General features: G+C 43.4%; 1 protein-coding gene across 1 annotated transcript in view; it reads left to right on the top strand.

The window, feature by feature from the left end:
* CCDC169 (coiled-coil domain containing 169) overlaps positions 1-13,907 on the top strand; it is a 58,054-nt gene that overhangs the window by 32,954 nt on the left and 11,193 nt on the right. Inside the window, exons 6-7 of the mRNA XM_030199395.1 lie at positions 147-200; positions 9,637-9,710. Of these exons, the coding sequence (XP_030055255.1) occupies positions 147-200; positions 9,637-9,710 (128 nt within the window). The remainder of the gene's footprint in view (positions 1-146; positions 201-9,636; positions 9,711-13,907) is intronic.

The raw sequence follows: 13,907 nt of genomic DNA, 5'->3' as shown, positions 1-13,907 counted from the left end.
CATTTCAGAAACTGCTTTGCTATTTGGTATATTATATCAAGCTATTTATATAATACTGTAACCATTTCAGCTTGTTTGTCACACCACCCTGTTAGAGTTTTTAATGATTTTCTTTCATCTTTATTCTTTGTGTATTGATAATTCAGGCTTACCATAAGGCTAATGATGAACGGCGCACATACCTAGCAGAAATTTCACAGGTATGTAACAGAACACACATTTGCATGACAGTATTCATTCAAGATTAGTTTTATTAAAGTACTAGTAAAAAAGGCCCGTTTCTGACACAAATGAAACGGGCGCTAGCAAGGTTTTCCTCGGAGTGTGTATGTTTGGGAGAGTGTATGTGAGAGTGACTGTTTGAGAGTCAGAGTGAAAGTGTGAGTGTGTGAGAGAGAGAGTGTGTTTGTGAGAGAGTGTGTGTGTGAGAATGAGAGTGTGTGCAAGTGTGTATGTGAGACACAGTGTGATAGAGAGTGTGTGTGTGTGCCCATCCATGCTCCTCTGTCCCCTGCCCCCTCCATTCATCCCTATCCAGCATTTTCCCTCTCTGCCTGAGGCCTGCCCTGCAATCCATATCCATCCATGCCCATCTGTCCCCTCCATTCATCCCTATCCAGCAATTCCCCTCTCCCTGAGTCCTGCCCTTCCAATCCATGCCCATCCATGCTCATCTGTCACCTGGCCCCTCCATTTTTCCCTATCCAGCATTTCCCCTCTCTGCCTGAGGCCTGCTCTGCAATCCATATCCATCCATGCCCATCTGTCCCCTCCATTCATCCCTATCCAGCAATTCCCCTCTCCCTGAGTCCTGCCCTTCCAATCCATGCCCATCCATGCTCCTCTGTCACCTGGCCCCTCCATTTTTCCCTATCCAGCATTTCCCCTCTCTGCCTGAGGCCTGCTCTACAATCCATATCCATCCATGCCCATCTGTCCCCTCCATTCATCCCTATCCAGCAATTTCCTTCTCCCTGAGTCCTGCCCTTCCAATCCATGCCCATCCATGCTCATCTGTCACCTGGCCCCTCCATTTTTCCGTATCCAGCATTTCCCCTCTCTGCCTGAGGCCTGTCCTGCAATCCATATCCATCCATGGCCATCTGTCTCCTCCATTCATCCCTATCCAGCAATTCCCCTCTCCCTGAGTCCTGCCGTTCCAATCCATGCTCCTCTGTCACCTGGCCCCTCCATTCATCCCTATCCAGCAATTCCCCTCTCTGCCTGAGGCCTGCCCTGCAATCCATATGCATCCATGGCCATCTGTGCCCTCCATTCATCCCTATCCAGCAATTCCCCTCTCCCTGAGTCCTGCCCTTCCAATCCATGCCCATCCATGCTCATCTGTCACCTGGCCCCTCCATTTTTCCCTATCCAGCATTTCCCCTCTCTGCCTGAGGCCTGCCCTGCAATCCATATGCATCCATGGCCATCTGTGCCCTCCATTCATCCCTATCCAGCAATTCCCCTCTCCCTGAGTCCTGCCCTTCCAATACATGCCCATCCATGCTCATCTGTCACCTGGCCCCTCCATTTTTCCGTATCCAGCATTTCCCCTCTCTGCCTGAGGCCTGTCCTGCAATCCATATCCATCCATGGCCATCTGTCTCCTCCATTCATCCCTATCCAGCAATTCCCCTCTCCCTGAGTCCTGCCCTTCCAATCCATGCTCCTCTGTCACCTGGCCCCTCCATTCATCCCTATCCAGCAATTCCCCTCTCTGCCTGAGGCCTGCCCTGCAATCCATATGCATCCATGGCCATCTGTGCCCTCCATTCATCCCTATCCAGCAATTCCCCTCTCCCTGAGTCCTGCCCTTCCAATCCATGCCCATCCATGCTCATCTGTCACCTGGCCCCTCCATTTTTCCCTATCCAGCATTTCCCCTCTCTGCCTGAGGCCTGCCCTGCAATCCATATCCATCCATGGCCATCTGTCCCCTCCATTCATTCTTATCCAGCAATTCCCGTCTCCCTGAGTCCTGCCCTTCGAATCCATGCCCATCCATGCTCATCTGTCACCTGGCCCCTCCATTTTTCCCTATCCAGCAATTGCCCTCTCTCCCTGAGGCCTGCCCTGCAATCCATTTCCATCCATGCCCATCTGTCCCCTCTATTCATCCCTATCCAGCAATTTCCCTCTCTCCCTGAGTCCTGCCCTCCCAATCCATGCCCATCCATGCTCCTCTGTCCCCTGCCCCCTCCATTCATCCCTTTCCAGCAATTGCCCTCTCTTCCTGAGCCCTGCCATCCCAATCCATGCCCATCCATGCTCCTCTGTCCCCTGCCGCCTCCATTCATCCTTTTGCAGCAAGTCCCCTGTCTCCCTTTCATGACCCCCCTTGCATCCATGCTCCTCTCTCTCCCATGTCCCAGCCTGGGCCGCCCTCTTCTTTCCCCCCCCCCCCCCCCCCTTCGCATCCATGCTGTCGTTTCTCCCCTGCCCTCCCGCTCCCATTGTTGTTCTTTAGTGGCCACCCTCTTCTCTCCCCCCAACATGGTTGTTTTTTTTTTTCTTGTTTTTAAATTTACCTCCGTGCCGGTTCCGGCAGCGAAGCGTCAGGGAAGGAGGCGGCGCTCCCGACGTCTAGGTTTCCCTTCGCTGTGTTCCGCCTTCTTTTGACGTCATCCTTGACGTCAGAAGAAGGCGGAACACAGCGAAGGGAAGGCTAGACGTCGAGAGCGCCGCCTCCTTCCCTGACGCTTCGCTGCCGAGCGTTGCGATTGGTTGAGTGTCATTGCTCCGCCCTCGACGTCATCACGTTTGACGCGTGGGCGGGGCAGACACAATGCGATCTCACCCCCTTCACTTTAGAATGTTGGCTAACAGAGGCTTCATTAGAACGTTGGAGGTGCGTTTTATATAGAGAGATACTAATGAGTTAGCATGTGCTAATACCTTAATGCACATTATTAGTAAATGGGTCCAATGCCATAAAACATGTATTAATGCATCTTACTACACCAATCCATTAATAAATTTGAGTAAACCTAGCCCTCAGTATTTAACTGGGCAGTGGGGATTACATAAACCTCATTTCACTGTCCTTTTCCAGCCTCTGGTTGTCTTTACAGGGCTAAACTTTGCTATACAGCCTCTTGGCCAAATCCTGACTTAAGAGATTTTTTTCCCCTCTTGTCTCAAGTCTCCCTTCCTAGTTCCACTCCCCCAGTAATCCTGATGCAGTCCTAATTTAGTAGACTGATGATCTCTTATACTCTGTTACCTTTTCCTTTAGTCTCTGTATCCTCTTCATGTACTGTATTATTTTCACCCACTTTGTCCTAAATGTTAATTTCTTCTTCAGTCATTAATTTCCTTCTTCATCAGTGTCTACTCTGTCTGCTCTCTGCCATACAGAGTATCTAAGGTCTTCCTGGGTGGAGTTTAACTGTTCTTTTATTCCCCTTTTAGGCATGTTTTACCTAAGTGACATACATACACAAATTAGGGGTGTGCAGCCTAAAATTTGTTTGTTTTGTTCAGTTTCTCATGTCATTAATGGAAATTTAGTTTCATTTTTGTATGTATTTTTTCTGTTTTTATTTTGGGGTTGAAGTGTGCGCACTCATTTCCCATGGTTTTTAATGTCATTTGTACCCCAAAATAACAGGAAACAATTAAATTTCAAGTCTTCTTTCTTCAGAAAGAATCCCTACATTCTAGGCTTTAAACGGAATTAAAATATACACTCAATAATCATATCCCTCTCCTCCCCTACCCACAAATAGCACAGTTGTTGCCACAATAGTCCACAGACTCGGGACCATATCGAACTATAGTTGAGCCCTGTGCAACTCATCCACTGGCAGCCTCCCACCCTACCCGCTTCGCCACTGCCAACATCTGTCCAAAATAAGAATCCCAATGGAACAAGAAACAAAGCAAGGCAAAACAGAAAACCAAGAAAACCTGGCACAATAATCCAACACAAGAAGAGGAATAGACTGGAAGCTGGAAAAGGCAAGAAACAAGACAGCAGGATCTAAGGCAGGAAACAAGAACACCACCAGGAACTTGATGATCCAGCATGGAGCCAGCTCAGAGGCAGTGCAGATAACTAATTTCCCCACCCTCCATCCCAATAAGGCAAGGCAAACCAATGCAGATAAGACTAGGGGCCAACCAAATTTTGGTTTCAGATTTGGCACCGAAACCGGTCTGAAATCCGGGATCAGTTTTCGGCTGAAAACGCCAGTGCATTTTTCACTGAAACTCTCCCACCCAACCCATGATCACTCTCCATCTCTGCCCTACCTCTCCAGACCACCCAACCACCTGTAGGCCCTCCCCAGGTCTACCTTCAGAATCTGTGGTGGTCTAGTGGCCTCTTCAGGTCAGGAACAAAGCTCACTTATTCCTGCCCGATGCCACTGCTCACTCAAAATGGTTGACAAGACTTCCCACAACAGCCTCACATGACTGCCTTGGGAGGTCCCAGTAACTATTTTGAGTTTTTCTCCTGTGTATGTCCGTTCCAATCTCTCCTGCTTATGCCAGTTCCAATCTCAAGAAGGCCACTGGGACCTCCTACAGTCCTGCAAGGCTGCTGTGGGACATCTCGGCAGCCTCCTGTCTTCTGCGAGGGGAGTAAGAGTCGGTTTTGGTCAAAACCAAAGCCACCAGTTTCCATTGGCCTGTAGACAAGGCAGCAGGAATACCCACCTAGAACTAAGACTGAAGACACTAGAGAACACCCACCTAGAAGTAAGGCCGAAGACACCAGAGAACACCCTTCCCAGAAAGACAAGAGGAAGCACAGGCTTCCTCTTGCTCTCTAGCTGAGCTTCAGTCCTCCCTGGCATAGTGGTCAACAACTAAGCTTCAAGTGGCTTTAACTCTAGTCCCGGTCACAGTAGCCAGTGAATAGTCTCTGTCTTTCATTACCTCTTCCAGAACAGGCTTATTATTTTTTGCAAAAGATGTTCAACAAATTTGTCTATGGTTACTGTAAGGATCTGCCAAATGTTCAATATCAGCAGCTCAGTGCAATGCCATCTCAGTCCACAGGCATTACTCCTGTGCAGAGAGCCACTTGTTCAAGATCCAATAGTCTGTCTTCTCTCTACTTTGGATTCCAAGTCTAAGGGAGCCATTTACTACTCTCTTCTCTTCAGGCTTGGAAATCTCACAGAGTGCCCTGGAGGAGTACCTAGATCTGGATTTTATTCTTCTGGAATCTTCCTTAGAAGCAGAGAGTACTCTGTCTACAGGGGTACTCTTGGTTCTATTTTCTCCTCCTTCATGAAATGAATTTTGTTATGAATACATTTTTTAACTTTATTTTTATTATAATTTTAAGTAGAGAGGTGTGGTAGCCGTGTTAGTTCACTCTTAAAGGTTATCAATAGAAATCAAACAAAATAAAACATGGAAAAGAAAATAAGATACCTTTTTTATTGGACATAACTTAATACATTTCTTGATTAGCTTTCTGGTCTTGTGAAGTGTTGGCCCACATGCTCATCTTCCAATGTGGTATATATCATTCAGTGTAAGAAATGTAACGAAGGATGCTATATTGGAGAAACAGGCCAGATGCTTAAGACAAGATTCAATCTACACAGACATCACATGAAAATAGCCGGTGCCAGTCAGGCCCCCACCCCTGTGGGCCAACACTTCACAAGACCAGAACATTGCACCAGTGATTTCACAGTAAGAATACTGAAAGATAATTTTAAAACAATACAGGAACGTAAGACTTTTGAAATAAGAATGATTGAATATTTTGACACCCAACAAACAGGACTTAATAAGGATCTGGGTTTTCTAACTCATTATAAAACATAAAGCTGTATTTCTCTGTTTATTTCTCTGTTTATTACCTTCCTCTCACCTACCAACACCCATTCTGTTAGAATATCAATGAAATGCTTTGATGTCCCCATGCATACCCCCACCCTCCCACTCTGTCAGACAGTCAAAGTAATGCTTTGATGTTTCTCTCATATATACTATCTGCTACCTCATTTGCTTATTTCCGATCTGAGGAAGAAGGGCAACCTTTGAAAGCTAATCAAGAAATGTATTAAGTTATGTCCAATAAAAAAGGTATCATCTTATTTTCTTTTCCATGTTTTATTTTGTTCGATTTCTATTGATAACCTATTATAATTTTGAAAAATTATACAAGCAAACACTTGTTTTAGGATAACGCAGAGCATACAATATTTGCAAAAAAGAAAAACATATCTTCCTGGACATTGTATCAGGGTTCAAGATTATTTTATTTGATAGACTGCTTAGGAAGATCCATTAAAGTGGAGTACAATAAATATAAAATCACAGCAACACAAATAAACTAAAAGAACTCCAACCAATGATAGGAAAGTACAAAATTACAAACATGATAATAAAACAAGACACTACTAATTTACACAAGAATACACAACATCTTTTTATCAGACCACAACAACGTGGGATATAGTATGGAAAACAGGAGTATCTGATAAAAACAGAAAAAAATATATAGTTAGACTATTAACACAACCTAGCCCGGTTATGTCTGTTAATGCAACAAGAAAAGAGGAAGGCTGAGATAGTCTTTTCATGTCCAAAAAAAGTATATTTGACTCCAAGATAACGTATGGCACATTTACAAGGGTAACTCGGCAAGAAGGTTGCTCCTATTTGTCTTACTCAGGAAAGGAGGAAGGCTTTTTTGGACTATGAGACAGAAACTAAGTAGCCTTTGTAACATCCGGAAACATCCAACTTTTTGACCATAAAATAATTGAGGTTTTTGGAAATACAGCACAAAAGAGTTCAAATCTTGTTTATTTATTATTACATTTGTATCCCACATTTTCCTGTATAGCAGTAGACTCAATGTGGCTTACAGGTTCCGGAGAGGAGAGTACCAACTCCGGGAATATATACAGTGTGGAAAATAGAGTAACAGTAGGTGCAAGGAAGCTGATAAGGTTCCGGAAAAGAGAATACAACTCTGGGACGAATATATAGTAGCATATAGAAAGAAGTAATCCCAATGAGGCTGATAATTTGTTGAAAAACAAATCCCACAAACAATGTAGATCACTCAACAATTTCTGTGGAAGTTTCCAGAAAAGCAGTTAAATTTTTAACTCCACTTCATTATTCTTAATTTGTTCTCCATTCTGAGATACTCTCTGAGAGGCATTGCTTCCAGCTCGATTAGAAGAAACTGGTAAGAAGTAAACATTTATAGGAGGTATGTATTCTGAGGAATATTTCATAACCTCTATTAAATATTTCTTTAATATATACATTGGGGCCATACCTCTCAGATTGGGAAAATGTAATAATCGTAGATTTAATATTCTGTTTAAATTGTTCAGTTTTCCTATGTATTGTCCCTTTATCTTTAACCAACACAACTGTCACTTCCTGATTAGCTTTTACATCCTTTTTAGTTTCTTGAATCTGTGTTGTAAGCTCAGCTTTAGTGGTTTCCATGTTTGTAGTTAGAGTCAATTTTACTTACATGAGTTGTCATATCAGCTTAAGTTTTGGACATCATCACCTACATCTTAGACCGAACCTACCAAATGCCATCCAGCATTACTCCACTAGGAGTCAAAGATTGCACCATACCTCCGAGGTCGCCAGCAACCAGATCACAAGGAAGAGCTTCCTCCACCAGCTCACCAACCCAATTGGATCTGCCAAGACTTCTTCCTTCGCGAGATGTTGCACATCAGTGAAGAAAAAGAGTATTCCAGGCCCAAATTCAGTGACACTTATCAGTCTACCTGAGCAGCAGGCTCTCCAACTCCAACTACATTAATTGAGGTCCCAAGCATATACCACTCGATAGATTGCTGCACTGGAGTGGAAGTTCGGCTCACAGAGCACACGAGCTTAACTTCCCCCTTTTTGTATGTGGCATAGTGAAAAGGCAACTCTCTCAGGGAAACAAGTGTGCAGAACGAGACTTGCTCAGAGTCATTTGGCCTTCTTGAACTCCACCACATGAAGACATTTCTTACTTGAGATTTTTTTAGTACATGGCAAGAGAGATTCTCTTTTCTTTCCAGTAAGAAGCAAAACCACATTTAGATATCTTTGGACTTCTAAAATTCATAGAAGCCCCAAAAGCTACAGTACATGTAGCAACTCATGGCCTTCTCCAAAAGCAACAGCTTCATATGTTTTAGTCTCCATGCACCATTCAGCCTCTTTCTACAAAGCTAGGCATTAAATATAAGGTTCAACCAGCACCAGTTTTCACATTCTTCAGTGGTAGTTGAGTCAGTCTGAGGAAAGTGAGAAAGTAAAGAGACTATTTCAACATATCTCCTGTTGGACTATTTGGGCAAGAAGGTGTTCCACAAGGCAATGTATTCTGCCTGTATTGCAGTTCAACTGTATATTTTCAAAAGTTCAAGGTTTCTTATCCAGTCTGTCCCCACAGGAACAATCTGAGCTAGTGGCTATTCTAGCAGAAGCAGATAAATGTGGAACTCATATGCATAACCTATAACATATTCATCACATCTTCCCAACTTCTGCCATTTTCATTGGTATCTTGCAAGGTTGCGTTAATCCAGCCTCTTTGAGGACATTGATAAGAAGCTGGCAGATGTACCATGTACTGGAGACTCCCTTGAAAGTGGATATCATTAAGGACCACTGCTCTCTACCATGCTAGGAAGAATTCAAGTTCCTCCTGCAGTCTAATACAGTGAAGCCTGTTCAACTCCAGGAAAGGAACCACTGGATCTCAAAATTGCTTAAACACATTTCTAGGTCCATCCATATTGCAAAAAATAAAATATCTCCAGTTCCCGCTATATATGGACCATTATCAGTGCATAGAGCTTCTTTTTGGCTCCTCATCAGCCCTAGAGTTTTCACCAACTGCCCACTAGTGATGGCTGCTCATTTACATAAATTGGGAGCAGGAGACGGAAACAATTCTAGGCCCAGATGGAATGGCAGGCAGACTGGGAGCAGTGCCTTTACTTGGATGAGTCCTATGGCATCCCCTCTGAATCCTCCCCTCCACTTGAAAGGAGAAAGTCTCCGAAGAGCCTTTCATTTCCATCTTTTGTAAAGGAAATGGCTGCGGCCATTCCATTCCTTTAGAAGTGGAGGATGAACTCAGGGCTTAGATGCTTGAGGTCCTGGACTACACATCTCCTCCTAGGGAGGCTGTGACTGTCCCTTTCTACGAGGCACTCAAGGAAGTCCTCGATCGGAACTGGGAGTCACTTCTGTCAGTCCCTGTCATGCCCAAGAAGATTGACACACAGTACCCCTGGTTTTCGTAGGCCCCAGTTGCCTTACAGTTCCATGATGGTGGAATCTGCTTTCAAAAGAGCCAAGAGTACTATGGACTATGCCTCGGCACCCCTAGGCAGAAAAGCTAGAACCTTGGACTCTATTGGAAGGAAGATATTCCAGGCTCCAATGCTCGTGTCCTGTATTCAGTCTTACCAGCTCTTTATGAGCTTCTACTTGCGGGATCATTGGTTAATATTGCATTCAGAATGTTTAGCATTTTCTATGCTATTATTTTGATGGGGTTGTTGTAGTTTCTTGGATAGTAGTAATTGTAGCCTTTCTTCGGGAAGGAATTCAGGCAAAGGTATGACATTTCCAGATTTACAGAGAACTAGAGATTAATTTCTATAAATTGTTTTTTTACAGATATCAGCAGCACTGGATGCAAAGAGGCAGCAAACAGATCCAGTGCATGGCTCAAGAGAAAACAAGATACTCAAGTACATTTTTTTCCATTCTTTTCATTTGTTAATCTTATCTGTTACTATTAGAGAAATACTCCTAGCAAACTACTATGGGGGAAAAATACCCTAAATATATTTTTATTTACTGATACTATGATGTCCATGTAGTTTTTAGGACATTATGGGGATGATTTTATAAAGCCTTTTCCAATTTAAAGCCTGTTCTACATGCAGATTTTTTTTTTTAAATTGCACAGGCACACAGAAAGAGTACACCTCCTTTTATACAAGCTCTGTGTAGGTTTCCTTGGGTCATAGTTTGGATGAGGCAGAGGTGGAAATGCAATATATAGACCTATTTTATAAAATACACAGGTATATACATAAGATACACTCATGCATTTACATCTTTTATGGAGCAGGTGTAAATTTGTGCATGGGAATTTGCATTCTTTTGAGACTGGTTCTGAGTGTGTATTTTATAAAAAGTGCTTTTTTTTGATGCCTCACTTAGATAGCCTTCTATAAATTATATGCCCCCCCCCCCCCCAAAAAAAAAAAATTGCTGGCATTGATTTGAAAGTAGAAGTAATGAAAATGTAGCACAAAACAAAGGAAACAGAGGGCCTAGTATTCAAATGCAAACATCTGAATAGCTTTGGAAGTTATCCTGATATTTGCACTGGCTGGAACTGTCTGTGGATATTTAGTAGGGCTGCCCAGAGACATAGCTGGGCCCAGGGCAGAACTGGACTGCCAAAAGCTGCCCCCCCCCCCCCCCCCCCACAACACTCATGACACCCCTCCCCCCACACTTGCACAGCCACTCCCATCCATCTGCCCCTTACCCTTCTGTGTTTGCCTCTAAGGGGGGGCCCCAGCGCCGGCAAGCCACTTCTTGCATGCCTGCTCCCACAGTCTGTCCTCTTCTGCTCCTGTCTATACCAAGAGTCAGGACCCGGATAATTGCATTAACGCGATATCGCGCTAATGCAATCATCCAGGTCCTGGGCAGCATGCTGGAGCAGGGGAGGACAGACCCGGAAGCAGATAGCAAGAAGCAGCTTGCTGGCCCCGGTCGCCCCTTGGAGGCCGGACCCAGGGAATTTGGCCCCCCCACCCCTCTCCTTGGCGGCCATGATATTTAGTAGCACTATCCAGATAGTGCAGAATGAAGCATAGGCAGATTTAGAGTATCTGGTTAGCAGCAATATTCACTCTGTTAACCAGATAACGATCTGGATAAAGTTAGAACAGCAAAAAAAAAAAAGCTGTTCTAGTGTTATCTGGTTCATTATCCAGATAATCTCAGTATTACTACTCTCCAGAAAGTGCAACTGTCACCATTGAATCTGGATATTCAGCACCTGCTGCTATCCAGGTAGCAGCACTGAATATCCAGATTTATTTCTGCCATGGTGGCCAGCTTAAAAAAAAAAAGTGTCAGTTGTCAAGTCTGAATATTAGCTGGACAGTTTAGTAAATCCTTGGAAAACTTTAATTTAGTTGAAAGAACCTATACAATTTTTTGACCTTCTACCCAAACATTGCTGTTCAAGAATGCCCTTTATACTTTCCTTCTGAGTTTCCTGGTGTATTACAAAGCAGGGCCAGATTTTATGAGCTTGTACTATTGTGGACAGTCTTATATCTAAACAGTATTTTTTAGTAGAGTGGTTTGGATAGGAAAATAAATAACATTAAATCAGTAGAAGGAGTGGCTTGCAAATGGACATACAAATTTACTTTAAAGCATGATCTGACCAAACAATTCAAGTGGGTTACATCAACGCCAGATCCGCTGTAAATAAAACAGCAACAACAACTGACTGGATCACATCAGAAAACCTCGACCTACTCTTCATCACTGAAATCTGGATCCATGACCAAAAGGACCCTATAATCCTAGACCTTTGCCCACCAGGATACAAAATCACACACTGGACTAGAAAGGAAAAGAGAGGTGGTGGCATAGCACTAATCTATCAATCCCACTTCACCACCGAAACCACTGCTGAGTCCATAACACCCCAACTCGAGATTGCCTCAATCAGAATCCTCAACAAAACCCTACGCGGCCAACTGAATTGCGTCTTGTTCTACAGATCTCCAGGTAATTGGAACGAAAGCCAGACTAACTTCATGGACTTCATTTCATACACATGTGTAACCAACTCCAACATACTAGTATTAGGAGACATCAACCTTCACTTAGAAGACTCAAACTCCACCGACGCACGAGAATGTAAGGAATTCCTCCAATTTTGGGATCTCAACTGGCCACAAATGCAACCAACCCACGTCAAAGGGCACACACTCAATCTCATATCACACAAACTTTCAACAGACCAGAACTTAACAACAACAGATATCAAATGGACAGAAACACCCTGGACTGATCACTACAAACTAAACTTATCCCTACACTGGCGGAAGAAGGGCTTACACCAAATACAAGAACACACATCCTATAGCACAAGAGGTCAAGTAGATGAGGAAACATTCTGGCAACTGATATATAATAATGAATGGACAGCACAAATGGACTTCATATACTACCTCATCGAATGAGATAAAAGATGCAGAAATATTCTAGACGAAATAGCACCTCTGCGAACAAAAACCTCATGTAAGCACAACTCGATACCATGGTTCAACAATGAACTGAAAAAGCTAAAAACACATCCAGGAGACTCGAACAAGCATGGAGAAGAATAAAAGATGAACATACACTCAACGCATGGAAACATATACAAAGACAATACAAATATGCAATAGGACAGACCAAAAGATCAAACTACCAAACTAAAATAGGGACTGATAGACACGAAGAAACTATGCCAACTCGTGAACAAGCTCCTAGACACCAATTTGGTCACTACTACAAATACAGACATCCCATCTGCAGATAAACTTGCCAAGTATTTCAATTACAAAATTGTAAACCTATGCAACGAGCTACCTCAGACTAACACTGACACCGAACATTTCCTTAATGAGTTGGACCCAACCTTTGGAGAATACCCAGCTGATGGAATCTGGTCAAACTTCGCCCTCCTAACCATTGAAACAGTTACCCAGGTGATCAGCAGGTTCTCCAACACTCACTGTAAACTAGACACCTGCCCCAGCTACCTAATGAAATCTGCCCCTGACCGTTTCATAGCAGACCTCACATCCTACCTAAATTATATGCTCCAGCAAGGTCTCTTCCCTAAGGAAAATGGCAATATCCTGCTCACCCCGATACCGAAAGACACCAAGAAAAAAACCCAAATGAAATCACTAATTACCATCCAGTAGCATCAATCCTGCTGGTAGTCAAACTTATGGAAAGCATGGTAACCAAACAACTCACAGATTATATAAGCAAATTCTCAATACTACATGAATCACAGTCTGGATTTCACCCCCTTCACAGCACCGAAACAGTACTACTCACTCTCCTAGCCAAATTCAAGCAGGAAATAGCAATAGGCAAAAACATCCTCCTTCTCCAATTCGACATGTCCAGCGCCTTTGACACAGTAAACCATAATATACTAATAAGACTATTAGATAAGTTCGGGATTGGCGGAAACATACTTAGCTGGATCAAGGGCTTCCTAACCACAAGAACAAATCAAGTAAAATCAAATGCAAACATATCATCACCGTGGAAAGCAGACAATGAAGTATCACAAGGATCACCACTATCACCGACCCTCTTCAATCTAATGATGACCCCACTAGCCAAGTCCCTATCCAACCAAAGCCTTAACCCTTTCATCTATGCAGATGATGTCATAATATACATTCCTTACAAAACTAAACTGACAGAAATCACCAACGAAATCAAGCTCAGCTTGAACATTATGGACTCATGGGCAAATGCATTTCAATTAAAACTCAATAAAGAAAAAAAACACACAGTCTCATCCTTTCATCCCAACACAGCGCAGGCAACCCCACAAGTATTGATATCCCAGATCACACTCTCCCTATCTCAGACAACCTGAAAATCCTCGGCATTACAATGGACCACAACTTAACTCTGGATAGCCAAGCGAAATCCACAACAAAGAAAATGTTCCACTGAATGTGGAAACTCAAACGCGTGAAATAATTCTTCCCAAGGGGAAACATTTCGCAACCTGGTACAATCAATGGTAATGAGCCACGTCGACTACTGCAATGGAATCTATGCGGGATGCAAAGAACAAACCCTAAAGAAACTCCAAACCGCTCAAAACA

Source organism: Microcaecilia unicolor, chromosome 4 (genome assembly GCF_901765095.1).
Source record: "Microcaecilia unicolor chromosome 4, aMicUni1.1, whole genome shotgun sequence".
In the NCBI taxonomy this organism is placed as follows: Eukaryota; Metazoa; Chordata; class Amphibia; order Gymnophiona; family Siphonopidae; genus Microcaecilia; species Microcaecilia unicolor.
Note: the sequence above shows the minus strand (reverse complement) of the source record. Positions and strands in the feature narration are given on the sequence as shown.